Below are 19,676 nucleotides of genomic sequence, written 5' to 3'. Positions count from 1 at the left end.
GTGACTTGTCATGGTAAATCTATATTAAGTAGTCCAAATTATAAAGAATTACTATTCAGAGACTGAGATTTAGACAAATGGTGATGTGTAAAAATTAAATTATGTGATGCAATTTTATGTGATTTCTTTAAATACAGTTCAAAAGCATAGAGATGACAAGAGTGGTCAAAACTCACTGAGGAAATTTAATGCAACCACAAAAACAAATTTGATAATATATAAATAATAAATGTAATTTCACAGGCTCAGTTTTTTTTTTTTTTTTTTTTTGCCATGATCAAGTCTTTTTATAATTGGTCTTTATTTCTTAAACACTTTTATTGTAATAGTGAACTATATACTGTAAATGTGCATCTTTTTGAAATAATTGCTTTTTAAAATTGTAAGTAGTGTATTTTTCCGGGAAACACACACTGGACAGACCGGTAAGTTTTACTAAATCAAAACACCTTATAAATGGAGCTGAATGAAATGACAGGCAGCAGAGCAGCGGATATAGGGACGAGGAGAGTATCAATGAGGTAAGTAGCCTATTCTTCAGGAGAGTTACAATCCAAACAGATGCAGTGTTAGCCATCGACGAGACCAAACAAGCCTGTGTGTGTGGAGCTGGTTTTATGGAGAGTTGATGAGGATGGCAGACAGGTGTGGTGATCGTGATGTGTTTGAAGATGAAAAGAGATTATTTTGTGCAGAGATGACAGGCAAGGTGACTGATGATCCTGACAGTATTAATTCTGCCCACACTGACTCTGATTGTTTCTGATAGTTCTGCAAAAAAAATAATACATAAATAATGTCTGCTGGTGGAGCTCGATTTGTAATGAATTATGTGCTTCATTAGCATTGCAAAAGCTTTTAATTCTTACTCCAAATACAAATGACAAATGTAATTTCTTTATAAGTATACAGAGATTGTTGATAACATTTTTTTTTTTTTGTTATTATAAAAATGACCTTTTTTGTCAGAACAAAGTATTTTTACGAAAATTAGCTTTATTTTTTGTCATTAATTTTCTGACACCTGAAAGTAATGATTCTGGGCACATTCTAGCAAATTCCCAGAAAAAAACAAGACATTTCTGCATTGCTGCAGTACAGCTAGTTTCCCAATGTCATGAAATCAATAAAAGCCATTTAAAAGATTTTCAAGACCCAAGGTGAACCCAAGTGGTGAAAAAAAGATGATGATGATGACATAATCAATAATTTAAAAATAGCTGTCACTGTATCACATTACTAGCATTTTAAAGGTAAGGAACAGTTAGTTGTAATTAAGATGTTTTTTTATTTTGTTTTGTTTGTTCCGTTTATTGGGGATGGTAAAATTAAAAAGTCTCTTATGCTCATGAATGAATTTATTTTACACACAACTGGCAATGTTGTTGCAGTAATGCAGTTCCTCTATTATCTGACTGCTGAATTTCTTCTTGAAGTTGCAGAGTAAAATCCTCTTCCTGTCGTTCCAGTTTATAATCCGATTTAACTTAATATGGGACTTTTCCAGTTTATTTTAAACCTCTGAACTGAAGGTAATCCTACTCTTAAACTTCTCATCCCCGTACAGTATGTCTATAAGATTGTCTCTCACATTGGTGCTGGCTTGCTCAAGTGTTCTGGTCTTTGTTGGATAAAGCTCATCTTCAGTGGTGTGATATACTAAGAGGCGTTGTGTGTGACCATCCTCAAAGAGCTGGTGCAAAGCCCAAAATCACATTTAGGTGTAATGGCTATTCATTGATCACATTCATTCTCTTTACAGACCATTTACAGAACATTCTACTTGGTATTACAGCATTAAGTATATAATGAGACATCAAAATGTACTAAAGCAAAAGTTAGGTCTTAAATCCAATTGGCGCAGACCAGTAAGAACACACAGTGAACAGTAGAACAGAGTCATAATCATAGATTATACTCATTCTTCGCATCTTCACTGCACTGCTGTTTTTTTTACTCTACAGTAGTTATCGTATGACAGCATCTGTCCCCTTTGGTATTTACCATGAACGGTTGACTCCACTGATTTTCAAACCTGTGCTCATTTACATACAATGGACAAATACAAATACAATACAAATAATACAAATGCACATTTCAGGCAACTGCACAATACCGTCTTGAGAAAAGATAAACACGGCCCAGCTGGTGAACGCAGCTTGTTGCCTGATATGAGAAAACAGTTTGGCTTAAATGACATTTCACATACTCCGATTCAAATACCGGAAAGGTTTAATACCATAGTACAATGTTTCAAATGGAGACCTTCACCAAACAGATTGTCCTGTTAAATGTTGAAGGTGTATTTTAAATGTGTAAACATTTTTGGTATGAATTTTCTGAAAAAAGGTACAAAAGCTGTCACTGGGGCGGGTTTCAATAGGGAATCATTTGTACCAATTTGGTACTTGTATATACACTATAGGTACTAATATGTACCATTAAGGTATTAATATTCTCCCTTCAGGCACAAATAACATAATAAATAAATAAATAAATAAATACAAATTGCTACCACCCCAGAGACAGATTTTGTACTATTTTTTCCTGAGAGTCTAATTAAAATTATATTAAAATCGAAAAGTTGAAGTTTAATGCGGATGATACAAGTGGCACAGTTTGGCTATATACAGTAGAATCTCTGTAAACAAATGATGTACTATACAATATTTCTTTATACAGTATATGACTTCAGCCTCTTTTAACGTCATTTGCACTGGAAATCTTAGCCTTTAATGTTAACCTTGTACAAAAAGTAGTTCACTTAGACTTTGAGAAGGGAATTATTCCCGGTATTCCTAGCAAGAGATTAGAACTTTAGGACTGACTTGTTCTACTTGTCAATTGATTAATCTACTGTAAATTAAAGATCTGTGGAGTCTTAATTGCCCACAACCTGAGTCAGTTAATGGCATGAATAATCCTTCTATTGATCCCAGGCTTGGTTTTTTCCCACCCTGACAGGACTTATTTTCTCCAGCTCCTCCATCTGAAACACTTTTTGGTTTGTAACCCCTTTGATCCCAGATCCCGCACTGGATCCTGTGTCATTCGAGCAGACCGAGTTATTACAAAGTCGGCCAGTTCTCCTGTGCTCCAACTCCAGACACATCCTGGAGTTCTTGGTAACGCCGTCGGTGTACACCCGGTTCCTTGCTCCGAAATTCAAGGGATTGGAGTTTGCCACTGGATCCCTCGTGTCTCCTCTAGCTTTCTGTCGCATTCCGCCCCTCACCCTCATTCCACCGCAGCAGCACGAATGCGTCCTGCACACCGCCTGAAAGCCCCTCTTGAAGTTCTCATTGTAGTACCCGTAGATAATAGGATTGACGCTCGAGTTCGAGAACGCCAACCAGTGAGCAAACGGGAACACGTAGCCGCTCAGGAGGTCTAACTCTTCTTCATTTAGACCTCCATAGTCTGTGAGGAGCATCAAGGTCCACAGAGGCAGCCAAGAGAGTGTGAATAACAAGGCCACAACACTCAACATCTTAATCACTTTGATCTTCTTTTGGGAAATGAGGGGCCGACCTTCCTGCTGGACTCCAGGGGCCGGAGGCGAGACGTGAGGCTGTCTGCTTTCATGCTGATCGTTCCCAGAGATCACAGAAGTGGTGTAGAGTTTTATCCCAATTCGTCCGTACATAAGAGTTATCAGGGTGAGGGGAATGAGGTAAATGTGTGCGAACAGGACGGTGGTGTAGACTTTTCTCATCTCTGGGTTGGCCCAGTTCTCAAAGCATGAGAAAAGTGGGTATGTATGGTTGTAGTCTTCATTGTGGACCATGTAATGATGCTCCACTCTCTCCACAGTTAACGTCACAGCCGATGGACACATAATGACCACAGCGAGCACCCAGATCATCACTATGGTCACCTTGGCAACCAGCAGGCTGAGTTTGGGTTGGAATGGGTACACAATGCAACGGAACCTGAAGGAGATTCAACAGAGAGCTCTTCAGAGCTGAAATAAACTCTATGCCAATGTGAGTTAATCCTCTACTTTTTCTGTATTTACTTTCTTTCTTTCTCTCACATTATAAAACCTTTCTTCATCTCACTCCTCCTTGTTATCATTCAAAATATATAATTCATATTATATATATATTTTTTTCAATTATTTTTTGATAATAAAAAATAATTGTATTATTAACAATTTATAATGTAATAATAAAATTATTAAATTATTTAATAATTTTAATATTCATAGTAAATAATAATTCATATGAATTATTAATATTAAAATTAATATTAAAATAAAAATTTTAATAAAATATTATTCTATTATATTTCTTTTATTTTTTATTATTATTTTTTTAAGTAAAGCTTTTTAAGGACCTAAAGATTATTTTATATATATATATATATATATATATATATATATATTCATTTAACAGATGCTTTTATTTACTTACAGATGAAGAGAGTGGAAGCAAATATATATATCTTATTATAAATGTTGAAGACTATTTGCTGCTCTTAGATAGATTTTCACTACTGATAATAATAATAAGAGCCATTGTCATTATTAACAATTATATTCCAATAATAATAAATATAAAATATCGAAAATATGTCATGAAAATAATGGCACATACCAAAAAAATTCTGTCAATTGAATGTCAATTTGATTTTGAAATGTTCTTGACAGATTTTGTGAGACTCAACCTTGTGATGAAACCACTGACCTGTCCACTGCGATGGCCACCAGCGTGAACACAGAAGCAGACACGGACATGCCCTGCACCAGGCCACTCATCTTACAGACTGTGTTTGTGAACGGCCAACCTTGGAGGAAAAGAAAAGACATGAAATGACTGACAAGATAAACTGTGCTACACAAAGCCCCCTCAAAACACACACACACACACACACACATCTTTTAGGTGAGAGATTGCTGAACGCGGAGAGAGTGAAAGAATCTTCTCGTTTCATCAGCAGGATGTCTGAGCTGAATGCTGCAACTGTAATTTAAGACGTGTTAAAGAAGATTCTCCTCAATCTTTTCTATACACTCAAGATGCATGGAGGCAGGAAGATGTAGTTTTCTGTTTGTTTGTTTTTTTACTTCACAAAAGGGTCTCCCTCAAGCCACGGCCAAGGACAAAAGGTTCAGTTGCCCCCATTTTTGTTAGCCATGCCTCAAAATAGTGAATTTCCACTAACATTAAAAGATCTGTTCACTTATACTGAAAATGACTCATTGGGCAGAGTCCCACTTATAATGGCAATGACTCAAGTCATTCAGCATATTTATACCCTATGAAATGCTCTTTAGTAATACTGTGGAGTAGAAGAAATAATAATGCAATGATATTGGCTATGGACATAATCATGTGACATTGTAAGATCTGGTTTTGTTTCCTTCCAGTACATTTCAAGCCTAGCAACAATGGCAATTCGTAGAAAGGTGAGAAACACAAAGTGGAACAATGTAAATGTTCCCAGAACTATACAGTCACTGACGAATATCAATATACAGACCAGATGAAGAGGAGTTAACAAACACATTAGCGCTATTCAGATGTTTTGTTTTTTAACACACAGAAGTGTGTTAAGATAATTCAATATAATGATTTTTATCAGGACAGCAGTTATTTTACCAGTTACTGTATGATCATTACCCAACATTGCATCAACAATGGTGTCTGTTGTTATAGTCTGGGTTCTGTAAGCAAAAACAGCAATATTGTGAGATATTCCTATACAAATTAAAATAACTGTTTACTTTTTCAATGTATTTTAAAATATAATTTATCCCTGTGATGCAAAGCTGAATTTTCATCAGTCATTTCTCCAGTCTTCAGTGCCACACGATCCTTCAGAAATCAGTTTAAAATGCTGATTTCCTGTTTAAGAAACATAGCTTATTATTATCGGTACTGAAAAGAGCTGTACTGTTGAAACTGTTCAGTAATCTTTCATGAATAGAAAGTAAAAAAAAAAAAAACATTTATTGAAACAAAAATATTTTGTAACATCATATGTCTTGTCCGATCGAATTTAATTGCAGAACAATTCTATTTAAAAATGTCAATAATAATTTTTTTTTTTTTTTTTTTTACAAAAGATAATAACTCTTATGGGGCTTTTTTTATTGCACACAGATTATCAGCTTGAATCAGTCTGATGAATCATGAACTAAATCCAAATAATCATATGATTCACTTACTAAGCCAAGGTCATTGCTTTCAGTTATATCATACTTGAAATGAAACGTACATAGTGTGCACTTAAGGTTTGCGAAAGTTAAACCAGCACTTTATTTTACAGTGCCAGTGTTGATCTGTGTTGACAGATTCTATGTGGGCCTATTTGAGCACCATAATGTGCAAATTTTAGTCAGCCCCATCTGGACTGGACAGAGAAAAAGAAAAAGAAAAAGAAAAAGAAAAGGAAAAAGAAAAAGAGGCCAGGACCAGTGAGCTCTTCTGCCTGTGGTCTGTCTCTCAATAGCCCACGGCTATTCTGTGCTTGTGTAGAAAGCGATCAATATTGCCAGTACACACTGGAGGCACTTCACAAGAAAAGAAGGATGCAGTCATAGTCCAGAATAAACAATCATGCTTATCTTCTATTACACAACAGGTATATATAAAGTTTTCAACCAGAAATGATGATTCAATGATAAGTAACTTGAATGCAACGCAATGTAAGTCACTTTGAATGAAAGCATAAATGCAAATGTTGCAAGAAAAATAGCCTTTTATCTTAATAAAAGGGACCCTTTTATCTTGGAGCACTTATACAACCTGAAGCAATAAAAAAAAACATGGTTTCACAACATCTATGGCACTAATTGTGTTCTATACAAGATGTATTTGTGTTTGATATCAAGGATAAATGCTAGAGTAAAATGAAAATGTTATTTTTATATAGTGGTGGATCAAGTACCTGAAAGCCACACTTAAGTAAAAGTACATCATGAAAATGACTTTGATAGAAGTTGAGAATATTACTTGAGTAAAACTTTTAAAGTATGTATATATATATATATATATATATATATATATATATATATATATATATATATATATATATATATATATATATATATATATATATATATATATATATATTAATATTAAACATACTTAAGTATTGAAAGTAAAAGGACAAGTAAAATGTGAAATGGAAAAGGAGCAAATAAATCTGAAAAAATGTTTATACACATTTGAGCAGGAGGATTGCGTTCAGTTTTAACTCTTTCTTTTATTTTGTATCTTTGGGGAGAAAACGTTTCTGGAATTCTGAAGTGGCATTTTAATGTATTTACAGAGTTTGATGTAGCTCTGAGATAGAACTGTTGCATAATTACCAATAAATAGATTATGATCTACAAATAAATGTGAAGAGATTTACAAAATAAAAATAATCACATTGAAAACAAACAGAATGAGATCCACATAAATTGTAGAGTTTCAGAAATATTAATTAAATTCACAAATAAATAAAATGAGATTTAGTCATAAATATCTTTTTATGTCACAAACGAAACTTTAATTTGTGAATCGCTTATTTCTAGCACATTTGACAATCTACAAATTCATGGACTCCACCCACCGTCTACTCAAGCCATTCAGATAACAGCCACACTTCGCTGACCAATCATTGCACGTTCTTGCTATAACAAATCACGTTTTGCTTTGCTTATATTTGTGATTATGTTGTTTATTTGCAAATCTTGTTTTATTTATTTGCTAATTAAATTAATGTTTGTGGAGCTCTGAGATTTATTTGTGGATCTCATTCTATCTATCTGTTAAAATGTTCTTTTTGTTTGTTTTGTTAATATAGGCTATTACATTTTTTTGTATGGATCATAATCTATTTATTTGGAATGATGCAACACCGTCTCCATACAGAGCGGACACAGATTCCTTTAACATAATCCGTTGAATATTGATATTCAAATTTATTTAAAACATGAAAATATGGTTAAATTTGAAATTAAAACCGCCAATAGGTGGCAGCAAGTCTTTGTTAATGAGTGAGTCATTGAGATTCAACCGATTCATTCAAACGGCTCAGGAATGAAGCATTTGACTGTGTTAATGAATGAGTCACTGAATCATTCATCTAACTGATTCGCTCAGAAAGATGATTAATTCAATAAGGAAGTACTTCAAGACAGGACTGAGAACTTTGTTTGGAACTATTTTCGTTGGCAAAGAACAGAAACGGGCAACATTGTCTCTAAAATGTAAGTCACTTAATGATAACTTCATTAGACTTGTATAAAATAAATATTACATTTGTTGTCATGTTGATCTCTGGAGAAAAAAACAACACTCTAAATGGGATATAGATTAACTAAATTAAATAACATACATATAAAAAGACATAAAGGGACATTTTTGCTTGGAAATTTGATTATACAAAAAACGCAGATTATATATCGCACACCCATCCTCGAATTGAGTGGAAAATAAATTAAACCGCAATTGTTTGCACACTTGCAACTTGCAACTTGCAAACGCCACACCATTGATTCATGAAACCTATGTCTGTGTTTTTCTGACTTTATTTTGTAGTAAGTAACAAATTTGCTGCAGGGAAATGTATTGGAGTAAAAGTAGGCCAAAAATACAGTACACACACCACTTTTTATGTCTAATGTATGATATTAGAGATGCTGCATGCAAGCTTATTGCACTAGACACTTTAGTGAGTAACCTACAAAGATAGCTGTAGTTTTAACAGAGGGTTCATGAAAGAGAAAGCACAGACAGAATAATTGGGATTTTATATTATGCTGAACAATTTTGTGGTAATGACTGTCTGGCTGTGCATTATCATGCTCATGATATGGCTACTTTACTTAACAAATACGTAACTAATTGGACATGAAGTATCCCTTTGAGTTTAATTAATTTTACTATCTGATTTAGACATACCATAGAGAAACAGGAAATATATTATTTTAGATGAACAGTTAGTTATACAGTGCAGAAGTATTCAAGAAGGCACATTTCTATAATTCTATACATATCTATAATTTAGATATTATAAACAATGCAACAGCATCATGGGGGAGCGTGATGCCAACCTGTATGTCTACTGACATTTTCTTTTCCTCTATATTTTATTACTATATTGTTGTTTATAATTTAATGGCTGTTCTCTTTATTATTAGTGTTTTTATTACCTTAAATTATATGTCTGCTCTACGTTTGTACTTTTTGTACTGGGAGGTCCTGCTGACACCAAGACACATTTCTTGTGTGATTCTGATTCTGATCATGAGATAGAGAGAGAGAAATCTTTGCCTCCAGAGCACAATGAAAACAGGGTGACACAGAGCATGGAGACATCAATGCTAAATATCAAACAGTAGTTTCATCAGAAAAACATGTTTAAACAAGAACATTTTATTCATCTAAATGGGTTATTATAAAAATAAAAAAAAAAGTTGAAAAGAGTCAGGCTAACCTTACTCCACACTTAGCAAATGTATGTTATTTCAGTCCTAAGTGCAATTTTCTAAATCACTGGACAAGCAGAGTACGTTTTGTGTTTTATTTGCTGATGTGGTTCTGTCTCTACCAGGCCTTACTGCAAACAGTACAGTCACAAAAAAAAAAGAACCCACAACTACTTGATATTTTCCTTGTTTGCGCGTTTTATTGAATAATTAGAGGTAATTTTGTTCACTTTCAGTTCAACTGCATTTAAGTTTTATGTAGGCCAAAACACTGAAAATATACTTCTCACTTGTTGGTTTGAGTAAGCTCTGTAAATCAAAACAACAAAAAAGATTAGTTTTATTCATGGTTAACCTATTAACCAGAAGTTTTATTTGTATAGAATTATTAAAAATAAAACTAAATTAGTTTTAGTTTGATTAATATTTACTATAATTGCTTAAAATAAATGTGCAACACAGTTCTTTAAAAAATTTTCATTTTTTAAAATTTATTGCATTTAATCCACTTAAATTTGTAAAATTGTAGTTAACCTAATCCATTTGTGCTGGGATGACATTAGTAATTTTTGTTGCATTAACTGAAACTGGGCAGCTTTAATCTTCCAAGCCAATTTTATTTCAGTATTTAGTACTATAGTATTCATTTTATTTTTATTTGTAATGCAGCTGAAACATTGAAAATATACATTTTTATATGTCCTGCAGAACAAATACATGTTTGGAATGACATGAGGTGTAAAATTTTGAGTCCAGGCACACTATTCTCTGTTTTGCTCCAGAAAACATGCTAGTCAACAGAGACAACTCTGTTTTTGCAAAAGTCTAGAAGTAAAGAAAGTATGTTTTTGCCCTCATTCTGTGACCAAGTTAATCTTTTTGCACAAAATGAGCAATCACACATGCTAACCGGCAAAACATGCTGAGCCGAAAGTTGAAAGAGCATTTTCTATTCCAGTCTGAATCAAGTATTTGATTAGAGCCTTTTGTTCTTAAGATCCAAAGTCTAATAGCAAGAGCAAACATATAAATTAACAAATGTGCTGCCACCAATAAATGTCAGAATAGGTCAATGCTGCATGATTAGCACTAGATTTAGAGCTTTGGGATTGATCTACAAGAGCAAACTGGCCTCGGGTTCACCGCAGTAATAAGAGAGACCAGCTCTGTGCATGACTAGTGGAGTAGGTTTATAGCTAAGCAAGTGACCTAGGCAAAATATAGGATTAGGATGTTTTTCTCGCTCACTCATTAATCCCCCACCCCAACCCGTGTTACCTGTAATGAGGTTGTCCACCAGGGTTGTCGGGATACAGAAAACCCCCACCAGAAGGTCGCTCACAGCCAGGTTGAGGATGAAAAGGTTTGTGACTGTTCTCATCCGCCGGTTCTCCAGCACAATGAGACACACCAAGCCATTTCCAACCATGCACAGCAGGAAAATGAAGAGGTAGGCCATAGTCAGGGCGGCAGCCACAGGTAGAGAGTGCTGGTAGTAAGGGTAGTAGGTGATACCGGTGTGGTTGGTGACATTACTGTTGTTTATGTAATCGTTCTGGAGGCTGCTGTTCAAATAGAGTGTGGAAAGCTCCTGTGACATCTCTATTTCTGCTGGCTCCTCCACCATGCTGTCCCACTTGCTATGCGCCTGATGGTGAACACAAATGACACACACACACACACACACACAACAGTAGAGGCAGTTCAAATCAATATAGTCGGAATGGAGACAAAGATGGCTCTTCAGTGTAAAATGCATTTGTGCAAAGAATTTGGATCAGGCTGATGGGAATGTGCAGTCAATTTCAACAGGATGCATCTGATGGATGCCTTAGAGACTGTTGCTCTGATTTTCTGTCATTTTATGCATAGTGAGTTTAAAACAATTCATGTTGTTAAATGTATGTATCTTATAGACAAAATTGCTTTGGAAATACAATGGACACACGGATGACTACATTTGCTTTTCTAGAAGAAATCGGGAGAGCTTGCAAGGCAGAAAAATGTTTTTCATTAAAGTTCTAATTAAAAAACTGTATTTAATCATCTTTAAAAATATAAACATACAGTTAATACTCTCCATGTGTATTGATGACGCTGTCATTGCTTTCAGTGCAGGAATATTAAACATTCTGTGCAAGTTAACAGCTGAGTGTCATTTTTCATCTGATAGCACACCCAAGACTGAAATAATAATAATAATGATAATAAATAAAACAATTGAAACGGAAATCATTTCAGTAGATGAATAGTGGTTTAGAGCAAACTTCCAGCTAGAATGCCTGAGGAATATCAATACAATACTGTCTTAAATATGAACGCCTGCAGAATTAATTGAAGTGAAATAGTTTGTGTAATGGAATTATAATGGATGTGTTTTTCTTTGTGCTTGTGCAGGTCTGCTTTTTTTTCAGGGACAGACATATACAGACAGTAAAACAATGGCATTCTGAGGAAAGTTGACTGGAGAGATGAAAATGAAATCCATGACCTCGCAACACTAATTGTTCTTCTGTTTTCATTGCTTTTAAACTGATGTTTTAATGTGAGTGCTAAATCTGTGCTTGGAGCATAGATCAAAACAATTAAACATAACATTAAAATACAGTTATCTAACCACAGAACTGCTATTAATATTGGTATCAAAGACTTAATGAGCACACTGTAACGTTTGTATGTTCTTGTAATTAAACTCTTTGTTCAGAAAACAAAAAGTTCAGCTTTGAATCAAATGGATATGATTGCCACCCACAAAGTCTCAATTTCTCCAGCCATTAAGGTCCTGAAAACATTTGGGAGCTGTGTCCTGTGGTGCAAAGCTGTTGAGTTGCTGTAAGTCATAATAGAGTCCAGGGTGACATGCTGAGAAGTGAGAAAGTAAACACCCTCAGTGTTCTGTATCAAGCTCTGTCTTAGAACTGAAGACTTGTCACTGACTGTGATTAAGGATGCACTGTCCTCAAGGTCGCTGTAAATGACTAGAGAGTCATTCTCGTTTTTCAGTTTAAAGCTCCGGTATTCTGTCCAACGTTAGAACAAATAAATAAAAAATCCTCACAGCATGCACTGAATATGCTCTATTAATTTTTTTTATAGCATTATTGAATTGATCTGTCTTATTTAACAGAAACTGCAATTTTAAATTCAATTTAGATTCAGCTGACTCTCTCCATCTTGCATTGTCCGAAGAGCTTTGATATTCTTTTTTTAAATGTGAGCAATGATTCAGTCAGTTTTAAAGCCTCACTGACAGCTGGGATAATAATAATGCAAGTATTATGGCGTTACGTTTGAAACAATGTAATGTATATTTTGAATGCTTTTATTTCTGTGCTTTTCAATTGCAACTTCTTTTTTGTATTTATAGAAAGCAGCATGGGTTGAAATTGTCTTTGGCTGCTAACATGAACAAATGCAGCAAATAGAGAGAGAAAACGTAATACATTTTTAGGCTGCATTCCTAAAAAAATTCCTCATAGTGAGAGGCATAAGTCTAACATTCCCATCACCGAGGAAAGAGAAAAAACGGAACAAAATGTCTTTCAGATGAAAATTAATTAAATGATGGAATTCAATTACACTAAAGTCTCTGCAACATTGTTTTTAATATTATAATTATTTTTTTAAATATCAGCAACAATTTTATGTAATTCGTTCAGTGTAATTTGCTGGTTAATTGAAAGAACACCGACTGTAAAACGATCATCTTCATGTTCTTCAATACTTTTCTATTGTATCTAATGACCCTCAATTAAGCACAAACTGAGTGGAACTGCACCACGAGTTCACTTAATTGCATTTGAGTTCGCTTAATTGTCTTGCATCGAATTGATTGTACAAATATTATTATGAAGCACACTCTTTGTTCTTTTCCTTACCCAAAAGTGTTTGGACACTGATTGATTGCAATTTTCAGACCATTCCATCAATCAACTTAGCGAGTGGTGAACTGTCATGCAGTCTGCCTTCCATTTGGCTTTATGATTCATAGGAAATGTTTCAGACTTACTGGCATTGAAAACCACCTAGAATAATATAATAAGCAGCAAGATGCCCAGCATTAGTAATGTAGCACTCAGGGCTGTTAAAAAAGAAACAGCTTTACCAAAGAATGCCCAGCAAGACACATCACATCAGGCTTTGGCGTTTCAAACTTCCGAAAGACTGATTCTCTTATATTAGCACAGGGCATTACAACGGCAGTATAAAATGTCAATTTATGATTTCAACTTCTGCTAGAACTGTCGGGGGTGAGAAGAAAGCCTGCAGGACTGTAGTCAAGGTTCCTAGAGATTTGCCACTGTTTTGTCATGACACCCCCAGTGCCTCTGAGATCTAAGTGAATTCTTTTACAAAAGCTTTCTTGAAAAATTACTGAAAATATGTGGCATATTGAACAGAAGGCAACATGAGACTGGCTAGGGGGCCAATGCACTAGAGGTTCATTTTCATTTTTTGTCCATCCATTTTTTTTTCTCAGACGTTAGCACCTTTATGTCAACTATACAGACGTATTACAATGCATTTCTTTTTGTGATATTGTGGAGCAATGGATGAAATAGACCGGTTCAGGATTTTAACATGTACATGGTAGGTTTGATGGCTGGCCTCGTAAAAGCATGTTCCACTCAACTTCAATGATTCACATTTTGTCTCATCAAAATGTGCCCTTAAAGTTGGGAAGAAGGTGAAACTTTTCTAGTTGTGTAGGGTATGGGCCTTAATTTCTGCATGGCATTTCATCTGGACATGGTACTTGGTAATGTTATGTGATATATTGTAAAATATTAAGATTTATATAGTATTTAGTATATTGTAGTCCAAATCTGCTTATTCAAGTCACAACCTGATCCCATTTAATTGGAATAGGATGATTTTTGTACCAAAAATGGAGAGGTTTATATGTTGCTGCAACAACATGTTTTTAAAGTAGAACATATCCTGCTTTTCCAAGATCACTTACAGGTTTTAACGTGGGTGTCTTTGTGCTTAACTTTCAGCTTTCACTTTTGATCTCTTTTTCAACTTGTCAAATAGAGCATTTTTTCTTAGCTACAGTAGGCTGGAGTTTATTAAATATATGACTTTACACAGAGTCATTTGAGATCAGAATTTTATTTTGCACAAACAAAGGCAGGTTCTGTTGTAAGGCAAGTGTGCCTTGTTTTTATGACCTGTATATAGCTTTTAGAGAGTAAGGACAAGACACTCTTAGCAATCTTCATGTACACATCCATTACAAGTTCAATAAACATGCTTGAAAGGATGATATTACTAAATATCTTTGGAAGGCTGAAATTGAAGGCTTTTTTAAACCAAGCACACACTACAACACTAAAGCTTGCTGTCCTTTTATATTTTAACTGTCTACATTTCAAAACCTTTTGAAATCTAGTTGACCTCTTGTAACCTTTTATGATTTTTATTTTTTTTTTAACTTGAAAGCTCCAGTCCCAAATCATTGTAATTGCATGGCAGAGTGACCAGAATATTTGAGTATTTTTCTAAACATTTTCTTTTGTGCTCCACAGAAGGAAGAACCTTTGTGAGGTTGAGTAAATGTTCACTTTTTGGAACATATCCTTTGAAACTGAACAAAATTGCTACAAGTGTTCTCACAAAGCCACAACCTCAATGCACTGCTTGACCTTAGTTCAAAGAAATACTAACACTACAACAGAATCAAAATTGGATTCATAGCTTGACCCAAGACACCTCTCATCTGTATTGGTCAGAGCCATCTGTGCACCACAAATTACTTGCACATTCATGGGAAAGGAAAGTGTTGTTTCTTGTCAAAACTGAATTCATTCTCTTGATTTTTTTTGTAACAGTATTTTGTTTTATTCACCTGTTGCTTTGGAGTCACAAAAAAGGCAACCAGAAAGTGAGTTCTTTTGTATGGAGATATGTTTGTATGGTGGTAATTTAGGTAACACTTTAGAATAAGGTTCCATTAGTTAATGTTAGTTAACTACTTTAGTTAACATGAACTAAGCAAGAACAATCCTTCTACAGCATTTATAAGTCTTAGTTCATGTTAATTTCAACATTTACTAATGCATTATTTAAATCAAAAGTTGTGCTTGTTAACATTAGTTAATGCACTGTGAATTACCATGAACTAACAATGAATAACTGTATTTTCATTAACTAACATTAACGAAGATGAATAAATACAGTAATAAATGTATTATTCATTGTTTGTTCATGTTAATTAATACATTTACTAACATTAACTAATGGAACCTTATTCTAAAGTGTTACCGAGATTTAATATAACATCTGCTGTCATTTCTAAAAGTAAATGTTGTATTATAAAATCAAATATTTTTCAGAGCACACTTTTCAAATTAATTGCATTTTACATAAAAATCACTTTTTTTGCATGTTTAAATACAGGGTTTCTATGGGTCTTAAAAAGATCTTAAAGTCTTAATTCCCCCTTCCACAACTTAAGGCCTAGTTGCAGAATGTCTTAAATTAATACACTTGTGCAGTATTGCATGCTTTCTAGAATAATAATATCTTCTTCAGTATTTTCATCTCATTTCCCAATATTTAACAATGCCTGAATCAATAAATATTTACTTGAGATGCAAAATGAAGATGTGAAGTTTGAAACTGATTTAAATTCTTAAAATAATCTTAAAATAATAAAAAAAAAAGAAAAAAAAAATAATTTATTATATATATATATATATATATATATATATATATATATATATATATATATATATATATATATATATTATTATTATTATTATTATTATTATTTTTTTTTTTTTTTTTTATTTATTTTTTTATTCATCAAATTGTATGTTTCGTTTCAGTTATCATTAATTCACCTAACTTTACACCCCACCACTCCTCAGAAAACACGTTGTATTGCTCAAGGTTCTCGTTGGTGTCACACTTTTTTTTTTTTTTCTTTTTTTTTTTTAGTTCATAGACTTTAGGTTTGTTATACAGACTTTTAGTATGTTTTTCATCAGTTTCCAGTTTCTTTTGTTTATGTTGCTTGCTCATCATTTGTAATCATTAGCTTGGTTTGATTAATCTTCTCATTTGGTTTGCTATTTTAGTTGCGCTTTCACTGCCAGTTGCTATCCGGTCACCGTTATGATAAGTTGTGTGTACTACAACCTGTCTGCCTGCTTTTGGAGTTATTTTCAAATTTGAGTGTTTATAACTTGACAGTTTGTTGGTTGACTCAGGTCGTCCAGTTCAGTAATAATCACTGTATAACAGAGGGGATATTTCTAGTTTCTGTTCATAAACTTTGGATTATTTCAAAGTAGGGCTGTGCAAAAATTCGAATGCGATTTTCATGCGCATCTCATCAGTAAAGATGCTCCTGTAATTAAAAGTATATCTCCAGCACGTGCGTTCAGATCAGGGTTACCAGGTTTTCACAACAAATCCTGCCCAGTTGCTTCTTAAAACTAGTCCAAAACTAGGATGGGAACCTTTCCGGGAGGTTCCCCGATAAAAATTGCTTCCCGGGGTTAAAATATACTTTTTTTTTTAGAAGTGTTGCCCTGGTAAAATTCGCATTTTAGAGGCTAAATATCACGTTATTTGTATTGGGGTTGCTTCAAACCTTTGAGAAGCAACTGGGCAGAATTATTGTGAAAACCTGGCAACCCTGATCTGAACGCACGTGCGGGAGATATACTTCTAAATACACGAGCGTCTTTACTGATGAGATGTGCATGAAAATCGCATTCGATTTTTTGCACAGCCCTATTTCAAAGTATACATTTTGCAAAACTAAAAAGAAAGTTCAGCATAAATGACTAAATCTTCTAAATGCTGGTCTCACCTCAATCCCATTACCTTGACTCTGCAAATAGCAGAGGCATCTTTTGGTAGTTATTCTATGAAAAGATTTAGTCAAATTTCAAACCAGAACACCATTAGGAATTCAATTCTAAATGCTTGCAGGTGGAGAGGAGGGTAATAGATCTCAGGTGCCTCTAGATGTCTTTAAAGCTTTTGACCCATTACATTCTCAGAATAATCATAAGTGATAGCTAAATATATTTATTTTTTATATTTCATATCTCTTTTTTTATATTTTCAGGAGGAGGTAAAAAGCTTGAAATTATGGAGGTTAGAATAATGAATGGCCACATGGCTTGTGTCATCGCCAGAGAAGATGGTAGCTTTCGCAACTATGCATGGGTGTGAAAAATGAAAATACTTTTTTAGTTACTACTAATGCAAAATTTAATGATGCAGCTGACATTTTTTGTTGTTGTTGTTTAGTTGATTTAGCCATTTTGAACAAGCATGTGCCTTGGTGGTACAATGATACAATACTGACAATAAAACTGCATTTTGGATTCTTGTATCTTGACTTGAAAATGAAGCTCCAATGAGTTAAAAGCTTAGTGATGCCATCAACATATATGAAAAGACTTGTTAGTGTTAGGTTGAGAGAATGTAGGGTCCCACTGTATATTAAGTGGCCTCAATAACTATGTATTTACATTTAAATTGATCATTTGGTACAATGCACATATTGTGTACATACTGTACATGTTTTTTATATTTTACTTATAATTTAAAAATATCTGAATGTAATTACATATGTAATTAACTTCTTAGAATCAAACCGGCCATTTTTTGCTACTGTGCCTGTAGTGATTTTTGCACTTATTTGCTGGAACAGGAATAAGCGTCAAAACAAAAATGAATTAAACAGTGATTGGGGAGATCAGTTTGATGTTTTTTTTTTTTTGGCTGCTGCTTCTCTTGCCCTCCTCATGAAATTTCACTGACTGTTGCTCATCACTGCTCTCTTGCTAGTCAGGAGAGAACACTCATCTGATGACAAAAAAAGGTTTCTCAAAAAAGTGTGAAAAATCTAAAATTAAAAATCTAATTTCATCATAGTTTGGGTGAACTAATAAATAAAAGGAACGTGGTTGGGAACTACTGCTCTACAGTATGTAACGCATGCTATCACTGTATGTCCCCTGTGGATAATTTGCTGGTCCACCCTTTATCACTCTGCGAGTCATTCTGCGATCCCCTCTGCTTCGGCATTTCCACAATAATGCACATGCCTACAGATTTCCACTCTGTCTGATACTCATAGGATTTGTATAGCAGTCCAAGGACTCTATGCCAGAATTACACTCAGCATCTGATAAAAAAAAATCATGGCATATTTTTATGGACCAAAAACCCTGTTTCTGCTCAATTTTTTTATCTTGTAAGGCAGGTGTCAAACTCAATTCCTGAAGGGCCGGAGCCCTGCAGAGTTTTGTTTCAACCCTGCTCCAACACACATACCATTTAGTTTTAAAATAAGCCTGAAGGACTTGATTAGTTGGATCAGGTTTGTTTAATTAAGGTTGAATCTAAACTCAGCAGGGCTCCAGCCCTCCAGGAATTGAGTTTGACACCCCTGGCTAAGACTATGCAGAACACTGATGGCCGTATTATAATGACAGTGGACAAGTCCTGTGTCATGTGTTAATGCCACACATAGGCTATCTAAATTATCAGAGAGAATTAATACTTTGGTTTAGATTTGATTTAATTTTTTTCATTGATGATGGATTTTCATTTCAAACTCCAACTCCAAGACCACTTGTTCGAAAGCTCTATTCAAGTATCAGTGTCTCTTTGCAGCTCTCTCATCTTTTGATTAGTGCGGCAGTTTCTGATTTCGATATCCATTGCGATTTCTTTCCTGAGTTCATCTATTCCCTCCTTCAGAATCAATTCACTGAAGCATAACTCAAGCATATCCATATGTACCTCATTCAAAACAATGAACTGGAGCTAAATTATTACCAAATAATCTGAGGTATATATTCTGTCAGGTTGTGACTGCTTGATTTTGCAGAATTTAGCAACCTCGCCAAAGGTTTCATTGATGGAGCTCACCTGTTATTAGAAAGTCATGTTGACAATTAGAACTCGACATGACTTTCTAATAACAGGTGAGCTCCATCAGTGAAACCTTTGGTGAGATTGCTAAATTATAGTAGAGTTTATATTCAAAAGAAAGCAAATGTAATACTGTAAAGAATTCAATCTTTTCATTGTACAAGGTATTTTAGATTGCTGCCCAGCAGACATCACCCAAACACCACTTTATATCTTAGAGTATCCCATGGAAATGGAATGTGAAACACTAATTATGATGGTATGAGGGCTTTGTTATGTCAGTGACTCTAATACGTAAATTACATATTTCATAGGACTTGCATGCTTTATGGTCTGACTGACAGAC

At 34.2% G+C, this 19,676-nt stretch overlaps 1 protein-coding gene across 1 annotated transcript; it reads right to left on the bottom strand.

Moving 5' to 3' along the window:
- Nucleotides 1–273: 273 nt before the first annotated feature.
- Nucleotides 274–11,098, bottom strand: npffr1l2 (neuropeptide FF receptor 1 like 2). Its single transcript, XM_052597029.1, has 3 exons — nt 10,703–11,098; nt 4,689–4,788; nt 274–3,932 (listed from the first exon to the last, which is right to left on the bottom strand). The coding sequence occupies exons 1-3, from the start codon at nt 11,049–11,051 to the stop codon at nt 2,927–2,929; spliced, it is 1,455 nt and encodes a 484-aa protein (XP_052452989.1). The 5' UTR covers nt 11,052–11,098; the 3' UTR covers nt 274–2,926.
- Between the last annotated feature and the right edge of the window lie 8,578 nt (nt 11,099–19,676).

The sequence above is a fragment of the Carassius gibelio genome, chromosome A5, assembly GCF_023724105.1.
Source record: "Carassius gibelio isolate Cgi1373 ecotype wild population from Czech Republic chromosome A5, carGib1.2-hapl.c, whole genome shotgun sequence".
Taxonomy (NCBI): Eukaryota; Metazoa; Chordata; class Actinopteri; order Cypriniformes; family Cyprinidae; genus Carassius; species Carassius gibelio.
Note: the sequence above shows the minus strand (reverse complement) of the source record. Positions and strands in the feature narration are given on the sequence as shown.

Excerpts from the sequence above, each read along its gene's own strand:
- npffr1l2 (XM_052597029.1), bottom strand. The coding sequence starts at position 11,051 with ATGGTGGAGGAGCCAGCAGAAATAGAGATGTCACAGGAGCTTTCCACA. Across the intron at positions 4,789-10,702 it reads GGTGGACAACCTCATTACAG|GTTGGCCGTTCACAAACACA; the intron begins GTAACACGGGTT and ends TTTTCCTCCAAG. Across the intron at positions 3,933-4,688 it reads GTGGCCATCGCAGTGGACAG|GTTCCGTTGCATTGTGTACC; the intron begins GTCAGTGGTTTC and ends AATCTCCTTCAG.